Source organism: Candoia aspera, chromosome 2, assembly GCF_035149785.1.
Source record: "Candoia aspera isolate rCanAsp1 chromosome 2, rCanAsp1.hap2, whole genome shotgun sequence".
Classification (NCBI taxonomy): Eukaryota; Metazoa; Chordata; class Lepidosauria; order Squamata; family Boidae; genus Candoia; species Candoia aspera.
This window is the reverse complement of record NC_086154.1, coordinates 91810977-91833891: the sequence shown is the minus strand read 5'-3', so window position 1 is coordinate 91833891 and position 22915 is coordinate 91810977. Positions and strand designations below refer to the sequence as shown.

General features: G+C 38.3%; 1 protein-coding gene across 1 annotated transcript in view; it reads left to right on the top strand.

The window, feature by feature from the left end:
* Positions 1 to 22915, top strand: part of TENM2 (teneurin transmembrane protein 2) — an 874568-nt gene that overhangs the window by 826859 nt on the left and 24794 nt on the right. Inside the window, exons 21-25 of the mRNA XM_063292454.1 lie at positions 2556 to 2788; positions 4582 to 4736; positions 5191 to 6065; positions 10870 to 11045; positions 17042 to 17277. Coding sequence (XP_063148524.1) covers positions 2556 to 2788; positions 4582 to 4736; positions 5191 to 6065; positions 10870 to 11045; positions 17042 to 17277 — 1675 coding nt within the window. The remainder of the gene's footprint in view (positions 1 to 2555; positions 2789 to 4581; positions 4737 to 5190; positions 6066 to 10869; positions 11046 to 17041; positions 17278 to 22915) is intronic.

The window sequence follows — 22915 nt, the reverse complement described above, 5'->3', positions numbered from 1 at the left end:
GCACAACTGCATCGCTTAGCAACAGCAATCCCTGCAGTCCCGATTGCTGTCGTTAACCAAATCCCATGGTTGTTAGGTGAGGTACCTTCTGCTGGCTTCCCACAACCAATGTCATTGGGGAAGTTGACAGGAAGTTCTAAGTCCCAGGCTGGCAGGCAGGTCAGTGACTGCTGCCAGGTGGGGGAGGGAGCAAGGGTGTGCATGGTGGTGCAGGGGAGGGTCGGGGAGGGGGTGCGAGGGTGCACGTGAGAGGTGCAGTGTGGGTTGGGGATGGTGCACAAGGGGATGTGAGGGTGCAAAGGAGTGTGCGAGAGGTGCAGCATGGGTCGGATACGAGAAGATGTGCAAGAGGCATGGCGTGGGTCAGGGAGGCTGCACAAGGGTGCAAGGGGGTACATGAGAGGCGCAGCACAGGTTGGGGAAGGTGTGTGAGGGTGTGAAGGGGTACGCGAGAGGTGCAGAGCAGGTCAGGGAGGGAGTGCAAGAGTGTGAGGGGGTGCACAAGTGGTCAGCACGGTGTGAGCACAGAGGGGCTGGGGAAGAATGTGGGGGAAACTTACCCCAGTAACTTGCAACCTTCCCTGCTGGCTTCCCCACTGACTTTCTGATCACTTTCTGGTTTGCACTTTTGTAAGTGCAAACCAGTTGTCAAGTGCCCATATCACAATCACATGACCGTAGGGTTCTGGGATGGCTGGAACTCCAAGTACCAGTCGTAACCATCATTTGTTCAGTGCTAACATAACTTCGAATGGTCGCTGAATGAAGGGTGGTAGGTTGAGGACTACCTGTACTATATCTCTCTGGGGACAACATCAAAAGCTGCTTTAGATTAACCACCACTTCTCACTGTCAACCAAATATGAATGTGTGGGTAATTTTAGCAATTCTCCTAACTCCTAACTTCAAACTGCTTCGTTTTAAACAAGCAGTAGCTAAGATATAACACAGTGGAAATTATTTCACTATGCATTTGTTATATTCTGAGAAAATTGTTTTCTGGGCAATCAATAATAATAAAAAAGCTGTTCCCACACACTTTGGATGCATGTTAGTCCTTTTCTCAAAGGAAAAATGTGAAGCACTTCAAAGCTTAGGCTTCTCAAGAGGGAAACTGTTTAGAACACCTTGACTTTATTTTGTTTAATAACAAAGACTGTTTTTGCCCTACTTCAGTTTTAACCTTGAAAGTGACTAATCTTGACTATGACATTTGTTACTAATTTGGAATACTAAATGTGGGTGTTAATTTCTAATCACCCCAGACTGGCCACAACATTCTAAAAACTCTTTATAAAAAACTCTGTTTATAAAGAGGGAAGGATATATGCAATTAAAAATTATGAGACTATCTTTTATAGAGCTTCAAAGCAGGTGGGAGTACAGTCTATTATTTGGCAATGTGGGAAGATGGGGTAAAGATTTTACAAGACAGCACAGATGCTGTAAATTAAAAAAAATAAATAACAGCCTCCTGTCAAAAGCAATTTAAAATTCGGATCTCATATATTTTGTATTTGTGGTTACATTATTTCTCAAAGCATTGTTCCAAAACAAAATGTTTATGCTCTGTGTAATAAATGGATTCTCATGGATGGAAAAAGGAAATCCATAAATGGAAATTCATGAGAACCATATATGTTTTCAGTGCCCTTACTACTGAGACGTAAATCAGTAAATCTATTCCAGTTTTGGGGATGTGGTGGGAATAGAATGATGTAATGCTCAAAGAAAGATTGATTAGAAGCCAAGGTGGATTTGTCTTATAATTGACAGGAACTTCTTAGTGAGCTAAGCTGTTAAGAACTGAATCTAACATTTACACTCCAAAATTACCTCAGAAGTAAATTCCACTGAGTTCATATTACTCTCATATTGGTGTAAACAGGACTACAGAAATAATTTGAGATAAAACATGCCACCCGCATTCACTGAAGTAAAATAAAGCTATGGCATTATGTAACAGCCCCTGCCAGCTTTATTTATTTGCCACTTTTCCATCGGCCCCTCATCCAAGGAATTCAAGGTGATGGGTATCTGCACAATCACAATCCTGCGATTGAAAAGGCTGTGAGAGAGGAAAGTTCCTCAGGCTGTCATGTTATTTTAGAGGCGTTTCTCACACCCAAACCTAAATTCTACCCCTTCTAGCCAAACTGATGGTTACAAAGGAAGAGTGAATTGGTGCTGCCAAACCTCATGGTATACTCTGAAACCAGTACAGGTACAGAACTAGCAGATGCCTTGACAAAGCATGCCAAGCTTGGTTAACTAGCTTTTTTAGGGCTTAGCATGTGGTGTGAAGTCAGTTGGTTGGGTTGGTGTATTGTGTGAATCCAGAAACTAGGAACTAGTTTAGGCGTGTTATTTGAGGGCAGCCTATCAGTGTATATGAGGTTGTTTTTAGACAGAAGAGTGGCAAACTCATGCCTCCGGGTTGAAACTGATTAATATATGTCTGCTCGATGATCTCTCTTGTACACCAGACTTTCTGAAGGAGGAAGGCTTTGTGGGGTGAGCTATCTTTTTTTCCTCTCTCTCTCTCTCTCCTCAAGTAACAATCCTGCCCACAAGTACTACCTAGCCGTGGATCCTGTTTCGGGCTCCCTTTATGTTTCGGATACCAACAGTCGTCGAATTTACAAAGTCAAAAGCCTTACTGGTGCGAAAGACCTGGCTGGTAATTCTGAAGTGGTAGCAGGGACAGGGGAGCAGTGCCTGCCTTTTGATGAGGCCAGATGTGGTGATGGAGGGAAAGCAGTGGATGCAACTTTAATGAGTCCACGAGGTAAGGGACGTCAAAGGTAGCACATGCTGTTGTCTAGCCGATGGCTGGATTCAGGTAGGATTATCAGCTTCTTCACAGAAGATGCATCCTAGGGGGAACTGGAAATGCAAACCAACAGAAATGTCTGAAACCCAATAATTTTCATAAACATGTGAAATGTCTGAAACCCATAAGTTTCTTGCCTTATCATCGTAGAGGCAATTGGTACTGCATATCCTAGTTCTGCAGAGAAGCAGAAGTCAAACATTACTTTCCTTCCTTCATAAAGATTTAAGTTAAGACTTTTTTTTTCTTTTTTACATTTTACACATTAATGTAAAATGCCCTGGAGACATTGCTTATTGGCCCTAGGATTGCAGCTTAGGACTCTGGCTAATCAGTCCTTTGGAATTAATGAAAACAGCAGAAGAACTGGAAAGAAATACTGAATAAAATAAATTGCTACCTAATGGCCATGTATAAATTCTAGCTTCCAAACTGAATAAAAAAATAATTCTGACTTACTACATTGCAAACACTGTTATAGCGAGCTTTCCTTAATTGTTCAAACTAAATTCTCATTCCTAGCTCCAAAGGCATAAGTTATTACCTTGGATATTGTAGGCCAAGAATCTTTTTGGGTCATTGAGCATATTTGTAATTTCAAAAACATGTTGTGGATGCTTTCACAAAATACTCATTTACCAGAAAGCAAACTTAGCAGAACTTAGCTCCCCATAATCCTCTCTAGCTTCCTACCACTCCTATTTATCTTTGGGTTTTTTTACCCCTAGACAGGTGAACACATTTGCAAATAAAACACTGAACTGCAGACACCTACCATCTTTATTTTTTAAGAATACCCATAGGGCTTATGTGGGGCCCAGAGGCATTCTTGGAAATAAAGGTAATGTGGGAAGCTTGTGTTTTTCTTTGCAGCATGTCATCTTTCCACATAATTATTTTTAATAAAAGAAAAAGACTAAAACAATAGATAAAGTTGGGTGGCACAGGGAGCTTGGTGGACACTGAAGAAGGTAAGTCCCAGATCTAGGCAATATTACCAAGTGCTTGCCTGGAATGTCACTTTTGTTGCTGTGTAGCAAGAGTGTAGGACTGTAGTAGTTGAAAGAGAAGAGAATGTTTAAAAGATAAAGAGGTGCAGAAGAACTGGATGATATAACTTATTTGGACCTGAGTGCCTGGACTCAATTAAGTGAAAGAGAACTTTTAGAAGTTTGAAGATCTGGGGGTCTGAAGGAAATCTTTTTTTTTTCCTCAAATGCATTTGTGCATGTACTTCCCTAACATAAATACAGTTCAGTTAACAGTATGCAAAATCATCCCTTTATAACATTAGTCAATACCTTTTCTGTAAAAATGGCCATACGAGCACACAATGGCAGAAAGAAATCTGGAGAAGCTTGGGGTGGCAGTTTTTAAAAGAGTGCAAATGGTATAGGCAGTGGAATTTCCTGAACATTATATGAAAGCTTTATTCTTAGATTTCCAAATTATGTTGTATCTGAATGTTCTCTGTACTGTGAAAAAACCCCAAAAACCCATTTTTTTAAATACAAGGAAAAAGAAAACAAGTCATATTAGGGTTAGAATGGAAATGAATTTATGGAAATTAAAAGCCAAAAATATAACTGACTTTAATGAGGAATATTCCTTTAACTGGCTGAAACTGAGTTTGAAAGCACTGAACATCAAAAGGATAAATTCTCAGGTGAATGGCTGCTACAATAATCTATGTTCTTCAGAAATGTTTCAACAAAAGTCTTATTTTTGCTTTTGTTACATGTTGGCAGGAATTGCAGTGGATAAATATGGCCTTATGTATTTTGTTGATGCAACGATGATCCGGAAAGTTGATCAGAATGGTATCATATCAACTCTGCTGGGCTCTAATGACCTGACTGCTGTTCGGCCACTGAGCTGTGATTCCAGCATGGATGTCACCCAGGTAGAGTGTTATTTGCTTCCCATAATAAAACAGATGGATAAATGCCTTCTGGTTATCTCCAAGATACACTAGAAGTTTCAGCCTGCTGGGTAAAAAAGTTATTGATGATTATACAATATATGTTATTTAACATAATTAACAATACAGAAAACAAGCCTTCTTTGCAGAAGTTTCCATATATTGTATCTGCAACAGAAAAATAGAGCTGTAATAATGTGGTTTGATTAGCTTTGGTTATCCTTAATGGGAGAGGGGGGAATTAATCCTTTATATAAGCATCCAGACAGCTGATTGTATGTAGGCTTAATGAATACTGAAAAGAACATTGTTTAAGGCAACTATATACAGCTCCGATTTAACTTAGTTAAAACTGGCCAATTATTGGCCATTCCCCACAAAACCTTTGTGCATCCAAAGTTTTTAAAGTAGTTGTAATGTGTTGCTTATTCCATAGGTGCGACTGGAATGGCCAACTGATCTGGCTGTCAATCCAATGGATAACTCACTGTATGTACTGGAGAATAATGTCATTTTGCGAATCACTGAGAACCATCAGGTTAGCATCATTGCTGGTCGTCCAATGCACTGTCAGGTTCCTGGTATAGACTACGCCCTTAGCAAACTGGCCATTCATTCTGCATTGGAGTCAGCGAGTGCCATTGCCATCTCACACACTGGTATTCTTTACATCAGTGAGACAGATGAGAAAAAAATTAACCGGCTTCGTCAGGTCACCACCAATGGCGAGATTTGCCTTCTGGCTGGGGCAGCTTCAGACTGTGACTGCAAAAATGATGTCAACTGTAATTGCTATGCTGGGGATGATGCTTATGCAACTGATGCCATCTTAAACACTCCATCCTCCTTAGCTGTGGCACCAGATGGTACTATTTACATAGCAGATCTTGGAAATATACGTATCAGGGCGGTCAGCAAAAATAAACCAATCCTCAACTCTTTCAACCAATATGAAATTGCTTCACCAAGAGAGCAGGAACTGTACATCTTCACCATTGATGGTATCCATCAGTATACTCTCAGCCTTGTCACAGGGGAATACCTATATAATTTCACCTATAGTGCTGATAATGATGTGACTGAATTGGTTGACAATAATGGCAACTCTCTGAAAATTAGGCGGGATACAAACGGAGCAGCACGCCATTTGTTAATGCCTGACAATCAAATTGTGACTCTTGCTGTCAGCACAAATGGTGGTCTTAAAGTAGTGTCAACCCAGACCTTGGAACTTGGATTAATGACTTATCATGGAAGCAGTGGTCTCCTGGCAACGAAAAGTGATGAAACGGGATGGACAACCTTTTATGAGTAAGACCGTTTTTAGAATAACATACAGTGTATATTCATTGTCTATCTGAGTAATTGTCTTCCTAAGGAATAATGTAGTAAGGCTTTTTTCATGCAGTATGGCTCAAATAAGGCAGGTCTAAGCACATTGAGTGGTCCCCAAAGGGAGCCTGAACATTCACTTTTGTACTCACCCATTTTCTTGTTTCTTCTTATTACGTTACTGTGGGTTTTGAACTATTTTATGTTTGTGGTTTTGTTTTGTTTTGTTTTTGCAAAAATCAAATTAAACAGAGTCAAAGAAGAAGCCAAAGAATGGATAAAACATGGGTAAGAGAACATTCATGTAAGAACTGAATTATACAAAGTATTATACAATTTGAGAGCCAGTTTGGTGTAGTGGTTAAGGCATCAGGCTAGAAACCGGGAGACCATGAGTTCTAGTCCCACAAAGCCAGCTGGGTGACCTTGGGCCAGTCACTTTCTCTCAGCCCTAGGAAGGAGGCAATGGCAAACCACTTCTGAAAAACCTTGCCAAGAAAATTGCAGGGACTTGTCCAGGCAGTCTCCAAGAATCAGACACAATTGAAAAGTTAAAATATATATATATACAAGTTATAGAAGAATCATCTTGTCAATTAAATGATGCTCTGACTCAGCCTTGGGGGAAAATAATGCCTTTATATTTCATTTACAGCATTTCTACTTATATCAAGAATGCAGTAATATATGTCTTGTAACCAAAAAAAAATATTCAGAAAGATGCCACATAGTCTTTACTATGCAGCCCAGAGAAGAACATTGAAGTAATTCTGATAATGGAGCTTGGTAAAAGTGGATGTAATTTTGAGCACTGAAATGCATGCAGAATTTATTGGTGTCTAGCACTAGCAGGACAAAACTTTGTTAACCTTGTCTGTCAGGACAGAGGATATTTATTTGCCCTATTTATACTGCCTAATAGATTGCGGCTACACCCCACTAAGCTTCCTCCCCACAAGGATATCAATATTACAGTTACTTTTGGAATTCGGGTAAAAAAATCTTGCCCTTCAAATGTCAGGATATTGGGATCATGTTTTATATAAGCCGATAAAGCATTGATAAACTTGACTGATGGCTTGTTTCTGCAAATAGTGAGGAAATTGCATCCTAAGATATCTGAAAAAAATTCTATATGACTTATATAATTTCTACAGTCCAAAAATTGCACTTACTTCAGGAATTAGATTGGAAAGACATATTTTCTCTATAACTGCAACAGATTAAAGATAAAGTGTGGTACATTTTTTAAAAAAGAACCTACATATGCAAAACAGGGTTTTTTGTAATTAGCATTCTGCAAATACCGATAATGCAAAATAGAAATTTGCAAAAAGACCATTATGTAGATAGACATGGATGAAATATAAATGTGCATATCTATGTTACTTTTTTATCCATCACATGGTGTTTGCACCCAAAAATAAAATAACTACTTATAAGAAAGCATGCAAAGTTCATATGTTAAGAATCAGGCTAGATTACTTACTTAACTCTGTATTTGCAAAAGATCCAGCCCCACTGTCCAGAGTGGAATATTTTTCAATAGACCTACTTCAGACAAACTGCAGTAGATCTGCAGGCCAGGAAATCTTCCATTGTAATGGAAAATCAAGAGAGTGCCTCAGATCTACTCACAAGGAGCTTGCTGTTTCACATGAGCATTTGTGCACATGGTTCCTCACAGTGTTTCAGTTTGAATGTAATGCTAAATTACTGAACTTGAGCAAAAAAAGATCATCATCCCCTCCTTTCGTTGAGTACAGCCACAATAAGATTAGAAGCTTCTGTTTCTTAGTCTATCATTAGATCAGCTTACAATTACATTTGAACCAAGCCAAACACTATCTAATTTAAGTAAGCCAAGGTCAAACCAAGATTTTTGATACTAGCTTGTTTCAAAGAATGAAAATTTAAACTACAGTTTCAGGCCTAACAGATGCAGTTAGTGCAACACAGGAAGCAGAAACAACAGGGAAGTGAGAGGAGAACTGTGTAGACTCCGTTTGACTATACTGTTCTTAATTATAGATGTTTTACATGAAACTAGAACAATCTATGTACATAACAAGTACATAAGGAACTTGCATCCAAGGGCCTTTCTCCACTGCTTAGTGGACTCACTATTTTATCCCTACCCTCAGCCCAAGTCATGCTATCTGGATGAACTAAAAGAAGCATTTCTTTCATTTTGACTATTAATGGTTGGTTGTTTTTTGAATGTATGACTTTCACACCAAACAAATGTAATTTGGGAGCATAAATAAGCATATGTCTGGTATGATTGAAAAATAGTTGTATTTTCCAAGGCTCTTCACATTTTTGTTATTTTGATGGAATTTGTGACTGAAGAAGTTGAGCAGTGCCATCTGCAGGTCAGTGTGTAAAATGATGGTTAGTAAATGGGTACAGCCCTTTCATGGCTCTTTCTGATAAAGTCGCAATATGACTTTCAAGAGCAGGAAATGGGTGACCACACCCCATCACTCCTGGTTTGCAAGACTAGCTTGCAATATATTTGTACCATTCTTCATCTAAGATAACACGAAGTACTGTTATGAACAGTAAAGAAGAAGAGAGAAGAATGCATAGGTTAAGGTTTGCTTTGCTTTGTTTTGGCTTTTGTTTGGATTTTTTAGCTTCACTAGTTTAGGCATACAGATCCTCAGTTCCTTAGCTGTCAGATTATAAAAGGAAAGAAGATTTTTTAAAATGACTGGCCAAGATTTACAATTAAAATAACAGCTAAGCAGCAGATTCATGCAGAGTGATGCTTAATTGGGTTGGGGAGGGGGGGTTGAGAGAGAAAGAGAAAGAGAGAGAGTGATACTTTTAAAAGTCACCCAATTTGATACCCTGCAGAATAAGGTGCTATTGAGATGAATGGATGCAGTCTGAGATTTTGGAAATGTTGAAAAAAGTAAATGTAGTTGACAAAATTATGCAGGTACGAAAGATGCAGAGCCTTATCTGTTTTCGCTTTGGAACAGAAGCAAACCAATATACCATGTGGCCCAGTTGCAGAAATTCTGCCAAGTCCTATGTGATTTTTCATTCTGAAATGATTAACTATTGGCTGATCCTGCTAGAATGGACATAACTCATGAGTCTTCACAACACATAGTGTGTCTCTGAATAAAACATAGACAAGCATAACATGCATTAGAAACACCCAAAGCAATAATCATCACATTATTTTAGAAATAAACATAATATACTGTCTGTGACCCTCCCATATGATTCCCTCCTGTAGTAATATACCTTAATCATAGCATTTTAATAGCTTTCCGATGTTTTGGAGCTGCTGATTCCTCCCATCCATCCACTCATCAGATCCCAGGAAATGTCCTGCTCCATCATACTTACTGTGTGCAGTAAATGCTTTACAGCTGCCTCCTGCCTAAATTCATGGGATAATTAAGTCATATCATTGAGCTTCCATTGCAAACTAGTCAGGGGACCTTTTCCCAGCTGATGGCAAGCATTTTTTCCCCAGGACAGCAGTTGCTCTTCCCATATACTATTCAGTCTGTTGCTTCCTTTTCTTGCTGGACAATTCTCTAACTATATCTAAATGGCACAATTTGCCAGTATCTATTATTAGTGCCTCATTAATATGTCCCTGTTTCCCTTCTTCTTCTTCCTTCTTCTCCAAGCCTCTAGAAATACTAACATAAATATTCGGTACCCCAAAAATTACTATGCACAGTGTTTTGTTTTGTTTTTAATATTGATTATCAAAACCATTTCTACCAAGTGATTTCTTTCTCCTGCCAAGTGAGGAATTGCTGGTATCTAAGGGTCATCCTCTCTCCCTCCAATATAGTAGAACTTCCATTGTAATGGAAAATCAATTTTGATGCAAAAATCTCAATGACCAGTAGATGATAGCAAAGAGGGTTTTTTTCCTCCTGCATTGCCTTTCTGCCATCTAGTGGTACCGGTTTTGATAGCCCTATTATTTACCCCTGCATTTCAAACACGTTTTATGTGCACTTATATCCAGGTCACTTTATTGGTTCTACCCACTAGATCATTTCCTATGTAACACTAAATCCTAGTGAAAAAAACTACCAGGGACCATAGAATTGCAGCCTTTGAATATTATTTAGGGCTCTATTGCTCTAGTCTTTCTAGGGCATCAGGAGCCATAGGATGCATCAATGACAGAGGCCCATACGCAGAGGAGTGTTCTCCTTCCATCATTTAGAAGGTGCTGAGAGCAGAAAGGGACATTCTAAAGGCAGCTTTGGATTATCTGTTTCATCAGTGTGGTTTTGGTTCTGCCTGCCTGGTTGAATTCCTCTGTAAAATAATTGAATCTATTTACAAGATGGATCTGTGAAATACTAAAGGCCTATGCTTAAAAGAAGAAAGGAATGAATGTTTGGTATTGGGAAGATTGCTATATTTATTCTGAGATGTAAAAAGGAAAAATACCAGAAGAATGGGAGATGTGATTACATTCTGTAAATATATCAGAAGGGTTCAATAATAATTCTCCAGGGATGATTATATGGGAAAAAAGAAATTCCCAAAGGTATACTACTTCCAGTAAATTGTCTTTTTGATCATACATCCCATTTTCTTTGGTATATGAACTTATCAGCATATTCTCTAAATTTCTGTTATTTTTTGGTACTGAAAATATATTCCAATTATTTGTGTTTGGTTAATAGATTTGTTTCATAATCTGTTTAATTTTTTTTTTTTTTTGATTCCAGGTCGTGCATGTATGATTTAGCTCAGATTCAGCCATTTATATGAGATTTCTCTCTTTTAGCTATGACCATGAAGGACGCCTTACCAATGTAACTCGCCCTACTGGTGTAGTAACCAGCCTTCATCGTGAAATGGAAAAGTCTATTACTATAGATATTGAAAACTCCAACCGTGATGATGATGTCACAGTAATTACCAATCTCTCCTCTGTGGAGGCATCCTACACAGTTGTTCAAGGTACAGAGACACACTTCTCAAAGCCTTTACACAGTTTGTATAAGTAACAATAATGGCAGGACAGAAATATAACTAACCACCAGTGTGCATGTGTTTAAGCAGCCCTTGGTCTGCTTAAAGTTGAATCCCAAGTTTTATTTTAAGATGAGTTTAATATTAATCCAAAGATCATCACTATTTCTTGGTTCAGAAAACTCCACTTAATTCCTGCTATCCTTTCCAGGAGCACTCCAGGAAAGCGTGACAATTAGGTGTTCTGTTTCAGTGCAAATGTAGTTGTCCTCCTTTGCAAGGAAAAGCAGAATAGAAATAAAACAAGCAAACAAACAAACATATGCTTCTACAGTATTTCACATAATTCCTTTTCTAGGAAGAACTGTCTGTCTCATGCATTTTTCCAGAGGCTGTAATGCAACCAGTTTTTGCTTTATCAGTATGTGTTTAATGTGCAGCAGATTTTGCAGCTGTAGAATTAAGGCACATATTCTTTCATGCTTACTTGTCTGTTTCAAAGGCAAGCATAAGGTTGTATCCTATGCTCATTGTCAGAAATTGATAAAACAAATTCACAGGAATTGTTGCTCATTTGGGTCTCTCCCTCTGGAAGCGATCTTTGTAGGCCTCTGATCTTAAGGCCACAGAGATCACTTACATCCATTTCCGTGATATTTAATTGTAGCACCGTCGGTGGCTAAATTAACCTCTAGCTTATGCAAGAAAGCAGTTTTTAATTGTTTTATTTTTAGGCAATCTCAGATGCTAAACAATTCAAGAAGCATGGCAGTAATTGAAAGACTACAGAATCAACAAAACTATCATTATTTTTACTTATTGTCAGGTTCTGGTTTCATCAATAGCTGAAAAGGAGGGGGAAGGAAATGTGTCCTAGAAATGTGATCTTCACTGTCCATTCCAGCTCAAACATCTATTTCCACATAAGGCCAACAATGCCCAATTTTATTGTTGATTACATGATTGAAAAGTACCCGACTTCAGCCACTAAGGCCAACATTTCATGAGTCACTCAAGCCAATTATCAGTGTGCTCTATTAGCGCTTCCATCTGAATAAAATTCCATAATATTTGAAATACAGAGTCCTGTTTTTTACGGTGTCTCAGTGGTCTTATTTCTTTGAAGGAGAGATTGAATGGTTTCCTCCTCTACTAACCCCTAACTTTAATAACTTACTTGCCTACCATTTGTTAGGTCTCTGCTGATTTTTTTTTTTCCAGCTAAGACTGATAATTGAGGAAATAGCCAGCTTTTTCATTACAATTTATCAATACCCTGGTGATATTCTGAAAGTATTGGGTTGATTGGTATGGCTAAATGGGAAAGATATTCTGTTCATTTTAACTGCTAAATTACTTTGTGAAGTTCCACATTTCCATGTGGGTCCATGCTGATGTCTGTTGTTTGACAAATCAACATATCACCATTATATGACAAATGACAGGCTCGTTTTGTGTTGCACCTGTACACTTGGCTTCGCTTGACTGCATTCCTGTCTAAGATTTGTTTTAAAATCTCATATAGATTATCCTCCTTTCAACAGCAAATGCCTTTTCAGCATTTACACTTAAAATTCTCTAGAGAATAAGGGAGACTAAATGTACACAGTGTGTCTGAAATTCATTACAGATTTCAAAATATTCTTAGTATCAGAATACACAGCAACATCTTCATCTGGTCATCAGACAAAGCATCTTTTGATGGAAATGCTCTTTTTCTTCCTCTAAAAAATCCTACCCAAATAGTTTTATGTATCCAAACAAAAAATTATTTAGCACAGAGGAATCAGGAGCCTTAAAATAGAGTCAGCATCACACTGATCTTCATTGCTTTGGACCGTAAAATTCTCTTGAATGACGCTGCACAAATAGTCAAAATTTCAGAAGGCATTGCCTGAGGATATAATGCATGGGGAAATTATGCTCTAATACAGCTGCCACACATTATACATTGCTTTCTTCCTCATATTTAGGGATTTGTGACAGCACTGGTCTTTTAACCCTCCAAATGCAGAAATCTCTACTGTTGTGTAATCAAATAAGCTACTTGCCCAACGTCAGTGTTTCCTTAGGTTACATTCCTGTCTGTGGTTCTGGAAAAAGATAAAGTCTCCAACCTGATTTTAACAGCTGTCAGCAGGTTCATGATCTCAGGGATTTCTTGTCAGCTATATAGGCAATACCTGGTTTTCCTCCACATCTACTTTGAAATGCAACTATAGATTTCAAGGATCAATAGGATTTTCCGATTCCTACTCAAGCTCTACTTATGACATGATGTAAAATAAAGACCTGTTACTTCCAGTATAGAATTTCTTGGATTGCCATTGATACTGAGTGTCTGTCAAATAAATGCCCTTTATTACAGTTGAACTATATTGTCACCTAGAGTTATGTATTTAAGATGGATGGCTATATAAATTTTCTGAATAAATCATCCAAGAATCACAATTTCCCCACCTATAGAGATATCTGGTGTCTGGTTGAAGATATCTACTGATATTTTTCATTGGTTAACAGAAAATGTTTCACATATTTCAAGTTTTGTGTGTCTGCATCAATGCAAACAAATCATAACAAATGTCTGCTCAGTGTATTCAATTTACAGGTGAAGTTCTTGATTCTGTATGCTATGCACCTTGTCTAGTTCTGAATCAAACCAATTCAGTTGTACAGGTGATTGAGAGAGGTTCCTGAATCTCTTTTCAATCAATTTATTTACTGGATATTAAATCATATGGAAGCTACCTCTTCTACCAGCCAATGTGCATGCTTGTAAAGTAAACTATTTTATTGTGGTATAAACTATTTTGGTGGCTTTACTCTCACTAGTGCAAACTTCAAGACAACTATTACCATTTTTTTTAGAAAGGTATTTATTTACTTATTTACAAATTTATATCCCATCACCAATGGAGGACTCTTCACAACTATCACAATCTGAAAAATTAATTAAAACATCCACGGTACCTTGAACCTAAAAAAAATCATAAATTAATAAATCATCTCAACAACAATCACAAAAACAAAATACTCTCAATACTCTCAGGACCTAAAGAAGTAATTCATAATTGGGCCTTTACTCAGCATTATATGATTCCATTTTTACTTTTTTGGAATCATTTTTTAATCAGCATCTGTATACAAACTCTGGATGCCAAAGCACATTTTCTGCAATAGGAAAGAGTAGGATCCCCATTCCTTAAGCAACAACTCACAATTTCAAAGAACAGCTTTCTCACATACAAATGTATTTCCCTACCTGTCCCATCTCATGGTTATTGTATAAATTCTTGCTAAATCAGGCCAATCTACCATGCATACCAATAACACCAGATATTTATTTATACAAACAGGGCAAAATCCTTCATCCCAGTGTATGAATATTAAAAATAGTTTCTTGGATGATTCATCCTTTAAATGGGTTTGTGAAAAACTTTAAGCAGTTCTTCTCAACCAGCAGGTTTTCAACAAAGAAATCCTATGTACCTCACTGCATAGCCTCAATGTACTGAATCCTGAACTACATTTGTTATGTACATATTAAAGGCCCTATTATCCCTTTGCAAGGTTACTTGTCTGGTTTGCATCTTCAGTTACAATCTTTGATATTTCCTCACTCATCTGTTTTGAACTGTTCCTTTAAAATTGTAAGAAATTTATTATTTCTTGTGACAGTTGCTCAACAGTCCTGAACATGTATGAATACAAAACCATTTAAACCCAAAGCTGCATGTGATTTCCATTATTTACCATTTAAGATAGTATTTTGATTATTATTACTTCAGTTAGAAGGACTGAAAACCATGTGATTTGTGCACATGTTGCCAACATGAGGCAGGATAAAGAGTTGTTGATTTTCTTTTACATATTTCTTCTTATTAGCCCTGCTGAGCCAGGATGATGAGAACTCAAATCCATTATATGAAGTTTACTAGTTGATGCTAAGAGGATAGGAGGATAAATAGTTGATGCTTTTTCAATATGCACCAATGGGCCAAATTTCCTTATCCGCTTTCTTCAGAGTAATATCCCTTCTACAATTATAGGGAGTTTTTTCACCCAATGTTCTATCATTAGTTAAGTCCTCCATCTTCACTATATATGCAAAGCCTTATGCTGTCTTCAGTAAAACTGTACTGCAAGAATGTTAGCCTGGCAATTTTTCTTATGTGTGCTTTTACAAAGACCAGGAAAAAGATAACCACCTAAAATAATACTATAACTGTTTATGGTCAGGCAAATCTTTTCCTTCTAAAGGTGTTTTTTATCTCCATTGCTTGTTTTGCTTTGTATTTGTAAAGGGTAAGCCATTCTGTTGTCTGGAATTTCTATTCTTAAAAATTCACAAGGCAAGATCGGTACAGATGCAGAAACCCATGTGATACATAGATGATGACAAAAACACACAAATCAGTTGTATTCTGTTTCTTCTCTGTATTAACTCTTGCCTAGGCACATTAAAGACAGTCTTGGGGGCCCATTTTCTGGCAATATGCTTGCTCAAGAGACAGATTTGCCAAGGGAACCATCTTGGTTATTCTGTTTGGAGGTAATTGAATTTCTCAACTTAAGAAGACAAGTTTAAATATAACCACAATGGCAGAGTTCTGCAAAGGAGATAATGCCAATCTTAAACAAATGATTCAGTGCTGTCTATGCTGTGTGACACTTTTAACTAAGCTGGAATGAAAGGAATTTTGTGTATGATTGTTTTATAATTAAAAAATGTCATTAAAAATAAATATTGTCATGGGACAATAACCTCCTGACATATCATGGACTATTTTCCATGGTTATGATTTTTTATACTTCTCTAGTAGATGATTGGGACGTGGTGGCGCTGCGGGTTAAACCGCTGAGCTGCTGAGCTTGCCGATCGGAAGGTCGGCGGTTTGAATCCGCGTGACGGGGTGAGCTCCTGTTGCTAGTCCCAGCACCTGCCAACCTAGCAGTTTGAAAACATGCAAATGTGAGTAGATTAATAGGCACCGCTTCGGCGGGCAGGTAACGGCATCCATTTAGTCATGCCAGCCACATGACCACAGAAGTGCCTATGGACAAACGCCAGCTCTTCGGCTTGAAATGGAGATGAGCACCGTCCCCTAGAGTCGGACAGGACTGGACTTAATGTCAAGGGAAACCTTTACCTTTACCTTTAGTAGATGATTAATTAAACAAATATTTTCTTTCTTACAAAAGGGTAGTGGTTCTTTGGTGGCAGTTGCTCACTCTGCTGTCTACTGTCTTGCGGGAGAGATTCCTTTTTATTATTCTGAAAACTAGATCAGCCAGTCAAGAATATAACAATCATAAATATCAAGTTTTATTTTTGTAACTTCTGCCACTCAATAAAAAGCCAGATGTCGGGCTGGCTAGTAATGTTTCTTTAAGGGAGAATGAAAAGTGACACTCATACAAAAGATTGAGTCTGGCAGCTTATTCTGTGTGAGCATCAAGCCTTAAGTACTGAAACCTGATCTATAACTGAGCCACATATCTGTTAAGGGAGCACTGAAGGCAGTGCAAAAGAACAGACAAATCTGCCTTTTCCCTAAAAAAGCCAGAGCCACTTCTTTTGATATTTCCATATTGAATAGATTTCTTGCTGACCTAACATTTCAATTAAATCACCTCCCTCCAAGTTTCTCTCAAATTATATATATATGTATATGTATATGTATATTCACAAACATTGGTGATATTTGCAAAATAATAATTAAAATAATCAATATACATTTGATTTACAGTTAAGGAGCAAATAAGAAATACAATTCTAATAACCTTCAGGCTTCAAATATTTCACAGTATTGCCTTCTACATAAATCAATAATATTGCAAATATCTGCCTTATCAAAACACAAATAGTAATTGTAGGGATATGTCATTTGATAGATATAGAAAGATCATGAAAACCTTGCAAATTAGGTAAAATATTTTTATGACTTATGGACTGAATATTTTTCTCCCAATTATTGATCCAGATCAAGTGAGAAACAGCTATCAGCTCTGCAGTAATGGCACCCTGCGAGTGATGTATGCAAATGGAATGAGTATTAGCTTCCACAGTGAACCACACGTCCTAGCTGGTACTGTGACCCCAGCAATAGGACGATGCAATATTTCATTGCCAATGGAGAATGGCTTAAATTCAATAGAGTGGCGCCTCAGAAAGGAGCAAATTAAAGGAAAAGTTACTGTGTTTGGAAGAAAGCTCAGGGTAAGTCCTATAATCAATTTCTCAAATTATTGTTTTCAAGTCCAGGATTCAGTAACTTTTTTTAAATGTGAAAGCATCTCAGATATTATTTGTTCAGAAAACCAAATAAGCTCTCTGAAACATTAGACTATAAATGAGCACATCCATGCCTTCAAATACAGAGAACGCATGAACATATATGGAATTTTGGATCAAATGTATGCAAGGGGGAGAAGACAGCATATACATGCTTCCTGCTCTTACTTACACATCACCTTCCAAAATCTTCCTTTCTTTCCCGTACCTCCAAATGGACTACAGTAGTACAAGTGAACCTGGCTGGAAAAAGATGGCCCATAGACTGAGGGGAAAAGATGGGCCAGTGGCTTACCTGCCCTATGAGTCATGGGAATGGTTATAAGCAGTAAAAGTAAATAACATAAATTTTATTTATTTATTTATTTATTTATTTATTTATTTATCAAATTATCACCGCCCATCTTCTCTCACTAGAGGGACTCTGGGCGGTTTACAACAAAATACTCAACAAAACAATAAATATATAAAATCCCTTATAAAATTATATATCATTAATAATATAAATAAAAGTAAAATCCAGATGGCTGGGTCTTATTCAGTCTTCATGTGGTAGGGATACTTCAAGGCACTAGCCAACCCCAAGAATGACTCTTCTCTTCCCCACCCCAGCCCAGGTGGCAGAGCCAGGTCTTCACATTTCTCCAAAAGGCCAGGAGCAATGGGGCTAGCCTCACATCTGGGGGCAAGATGTTCCAAAGGGCAGGTGCTACTGCAGAAAAGGCCCACCTCCTGGACCCCACCAGATGGAATTTTCTTACCAACAGGGTACTCAGCATGCCCTCTCTGCTGGATCGGGTGGGGCGGGTAGATGTAACGGGGAAGAGGCGGTCCTTCAGGTAACCTGGCCCCATGCCATATATGGCTTTAAAGGTGATAACTAACACCTTGAATTGGACCCAGAAGCAAACTGGTACCCAATGCAGCTCACGAAGCAACGGTGTTATATGCACCCTCCTAGGGGTGCCACAAATAGCCCACGCGGCTGCATTCTGGACCAACTGAAGCTTCTGGATACTCTTCAAGGGTAGCCCCATGTAGAGCATGTTGCAGTAGTCAACCTGGGAGATAAGGGCATGAGTGACTGTTTGAAGGGCCTCCCGATCCAGGAAGGGGTGTAACTGGTGCACAACACATTTAAATCATTCTTTAAATGCCCTTGTGGAAGCCCTTCATCCCCATCATGGAAAGGGTACACTTTAAGGATTCTAATGAAATAGGCTTATACAAATGTATGCAAAGCATTTACGTGCTGCTTTTAAGATATACTATCTTCCAAAGCAGATTATACAATTGTGAAATGATACAATATCAGTAAAAATGAAACCAGCATTACAGAGGAAGACATCTATCAGTCAAAAAAGTTGCATTTTAAAAAGTATTCACCCTGTGACACTATCCCAATAAAGCTTCAGGTCCCAAGTCAACTTTTGCCCACATCTGACAATCTTGCTGCCTTTGTAGCAGATAGCCAACACAACTGTTGCATCTTTGGTCAGATAGTTTAACAATTCCTATCTGGGCTTTCACTGTTCGGGTGATAGTTTTACGTTTCCTTGCTAGCTAATTGCAGTTTTCAGTAAGTGGTCTCTTGTTCAGGCTTGCATACCTGAAATGACAGACAAAGAAACACTGTTACCACTTGACTGGTGATCCATATTCATACAATGATCCACAGGATTCATATTGGTACAGTGCGGTATAATATGACAGTTGCAGCCACATCACTTACCTCTGGTTGATCTGAATTCCAGAATAAGAGGAATTGGGTAAAGAAAATTATTTGATTGTGGTATATGATAGTCCAGCAACCAAGATTCTAAATGGAGGCATGCTTTGAAAGTTGACTGCCAGATTTGATTGTGCATTGCCAGATTTTAGACTTGGAGCCATGAAAATAAAGTAAAACTGGATTGCCAAACTATTTCAGTGGTGTGTAAATAACTAATAAAGAATGGATCTTAGGCAAGGATATATGTATTTCTCTCTATATCAGTCCTCTTCAAGAAGATCCAATGGTCAGACGTGGAGCAAGAATAAACTATGACAACAGACCTCTCCACTATTTACTAATGTAGAGTTCAAAGCATCATATATGTTGCTTTTCAAACTCCACTGATCGATGCCCAGCCTTATTTAAAAAAAAAAAAAAGCAACTGTTCCAGTTCTCCTAAGTTCTGCTTTCTAAGCAATATTTGTGCACTTCATTCTTAAGATGTGTTTCAACATATATTCAGAAAGGCCCTTCTTTGTTTACTGGAGCACAAGAGGGTTGGTGGCACTGAAAGTCGCATTATTGTCATACTCGTTTTGGTGTTGCCTGAATCCAAACTGACTCTGAGTGGCTTACAGTACAAACAGGATAAGATAAAATACAACAATGTAAAGAAAAATACAGTAAAATAAACATGGTGGAAATCCAGGGAACCGACACTAACCTATGCAATACATGCCAAACACATCTGACAAAGGATTCCCATACCACGCCTCCAAGACCTAGGAGAACAGCTAGGCCATCAGAGACTTTTGGAATGTCATAATTCAGATCTCTGGGAGGATGTTCTGAAGAGCAGGTGCTGTGACAGAGAAAGCATGACCCAACTTCCTGGGTACTGATAGCTTATACAGTTAAATTGAAGGAATACAGAGCATGCCCACTCTGCTGGCTTGTATTGGCTGGACAGAAGAAACCACTGGAGACAGTTGGCGTCTCAAATAACCAGGCCCTATGCTGGGTTGGTGGCACTGGCGCTGCGGGTTAAACCGCTGAGCCGTCGATCAGAAGGTCGGCGGTTCGAAACCGCGCGGCGGGGTGAGCTCCCGTTGTTAATCCCAGCTCCTGCTCACCTAGCAGTTCGAAAACATGCAAATGTGAGTAGATCAATAGGTACCGCTTCGGCGGGAAGGTAACGGCGTTCCGAGTCGTCATGCTGGCCACATGACCCGGAAGTGTCTATGACAACACCGGCTCCAAGGCTTAGAAACGGAGATGAGCACCGCCCCCTAGAGTCGGACTCGACTGGACTTTACGTCAAGGGAAACCTTTACCTTTACCTATGCTGGGTAGGACTTTATACAGTAGGTGATAATCGCACTTTGAATTGCACCCAAAAGCACAGTGGTAAACACTGCAGTTTGCGAAGCAGCAATGTCACATGGGCCTACCAGAGCAAGCCTGCCACTGCCCACACTGCTGCATTCTGGACCAACTGAAGTTTCTGAGTGGTCTTCAAAGACAACCCTATGTAAAGCACATTGCAAAAGTCAAGCTGTGAGGTGATGAGGGGGTGAGTGACTGTTTGGAGGGCTGCCCAGTCCAGGAAGGGAAACAACTGGCACACCAAATGGAGCTGTGCAAAGGCCCTCTGTGCATGTTGGGTCATGGCTAAATTGAAGGTCATGTAATTCTTGTACTTTGTAGAAGACAAAAGAAGGGAAAGTATTAAGACATTTGGAATTCAATCATAAATGTCTCCATTTCAGGCATATAACTGATTTGTGTAAAATGCTGCACTAGAGAAGCTAATTATTAATAGAAGTCACTCTATGATGGGTTTCTTTCTTCGTGCATGAAATCAGCTATTCTCAAATAACAAGGAAAGGCCTTAAATAAATGGCTGTAGTCCTGGCTCAAAGTAGTAAAATCTTAATAGCGTCACTTGCAGTAATTAGCAAAAGTTAAATGTATTTGTCTTACAGCTGGTTTCTTGCCAGGCTTAAGGTTTCTAGGTTTTTCTCTCTCTTTTTCTTTCTTTCTTTCTTTTTTTTCCCTATGCATATGCAAATCCAACACAGCTTTATCTATCAACACCTCAGCATTTAGTTGTTTTGTGTTAGTTCTTATAACAGTAATCACATATCCATTTAGCTCTTTTAAATGAAAATCACTATGAGATTATAACAGGTTGAGTGGACTAAAAGTACAATTTGAAAACAGGAGGGAAAGCACTGAATGTATTTGCATCTAATTTCTGTTAACTCAGATTTGTTTATATAGAAAAGTGAATGAAATAAAGGCAACTTCAGTAAGATCACAGTACATGAGAAGATGGGAATTGTAATACCACTCTAGTTTGTCACATGGACATTCAAGTGAAATGTGCACCTGTCCCCAAATGGAAAGTGCTGATGAGTCCTTAGGATGACTGGAGATGTCACTGTATCCTATCATTTTCATAGGATGAATTTCATGAGATGAATGCTAACTAATAAATAAAAGCAAAGTTTGAAAAATTCCAGGCTTAGAAAATAGCATTTGCTTATTTGAATCTTCGTCACTTTTTAATGGACAGATATCCATTGGATGTGAAATAATTAAATAAGTGTGTGGGCTTACAAAATTTCCAGAACTGAAAAAAGAATTCTCCAGCTTGCCTGTAGTTAGCAACTGGAAACTCTTGCTCCTGAACCTTGATATACAGCGTTTTTAAATGATAAGAGAAAAACCCTCTGCATATGTTCTAAAGCATTCATATCCAGGCTGAATTATATACTGGCCTTCTAGTTTGTACAAGTATCAGAAATGTGAATTGTTCTTACAGGCAACATATTTGATTAAGTTCTGTAGTTTAAAAAGTTCTTTTCCCCATTGCTGCTAATAGTTTCAACATGTTCTTGTAATTACAATAAAGCTTTGATATAAATTTCAGAAAGTTGGGATGATGGTAGCACAGCAAATCAGAACTACAGTGGGAACAGGTGAAATATGTTGTTTCGATTTTTTAATGCATGGCTTGATTAAAGACTGGATTTTTAGTATGATGCTTGGCATCTAGCAGTGACTTACTTTACTATCTAGCAGTGACTTACTTTGAACAGAATTGCAGAGATGCACTGGTTTATAATCAAAACAGAGTTAAATTTTCATTCTCATCCTCAGAGAGATGATCATTTCAGCACCAATCTTGTAAGTGGCTCACTTGCAATACACTCTACTCATTTTTCACTTTCTTCTTGCAGTTACCCACTTCTGGTTAATTCAGTTGGAGCTGCAAGTACCTTTCCTTTGGATTTCTTCTCTGTAGGAAGACAGCTAACTAAGCTTCTAATTACTGTTGATCAAATATTAGTCAATCTCTTCCTTTTCTTGGCCACATCATATACAAAAACAAAATGCAGCCTGGGCAATAGAGTGACAAAAGAAAGTAGTGAAGTGAATAGTGGTGAAGTGAATAGAAATCTATCTAGATGCATATAGAGGGACAGTGATGGAGGAAAGCACTGAATATGTGCAATAAACAAAATTCTATACCTAACCTACTGCTAATATAATAGTGTTTATATACTGAGTTATACAAAATAGCAAATAGATTTATTATGTCAGAGACTGTAGCATTGTCAAAGATGAGCATTTTGCTGTGCTTTATGCTGTTTAATCAAGTGTTAAAATTGACACCTGCAAAGAAATGTGCTGGGGGAAAGCAGTTCATACACACAGGTGGTGCTTGAGAAAAAGGACAGCCAGTAACAGAGTATACCTTGTGAGGGTTACAGTTGGCAAGAACAAAGATAATCCTTTCCTGTCAAACTGTCTTGCATATTGGAAGGAAACACTAGCAGGGAT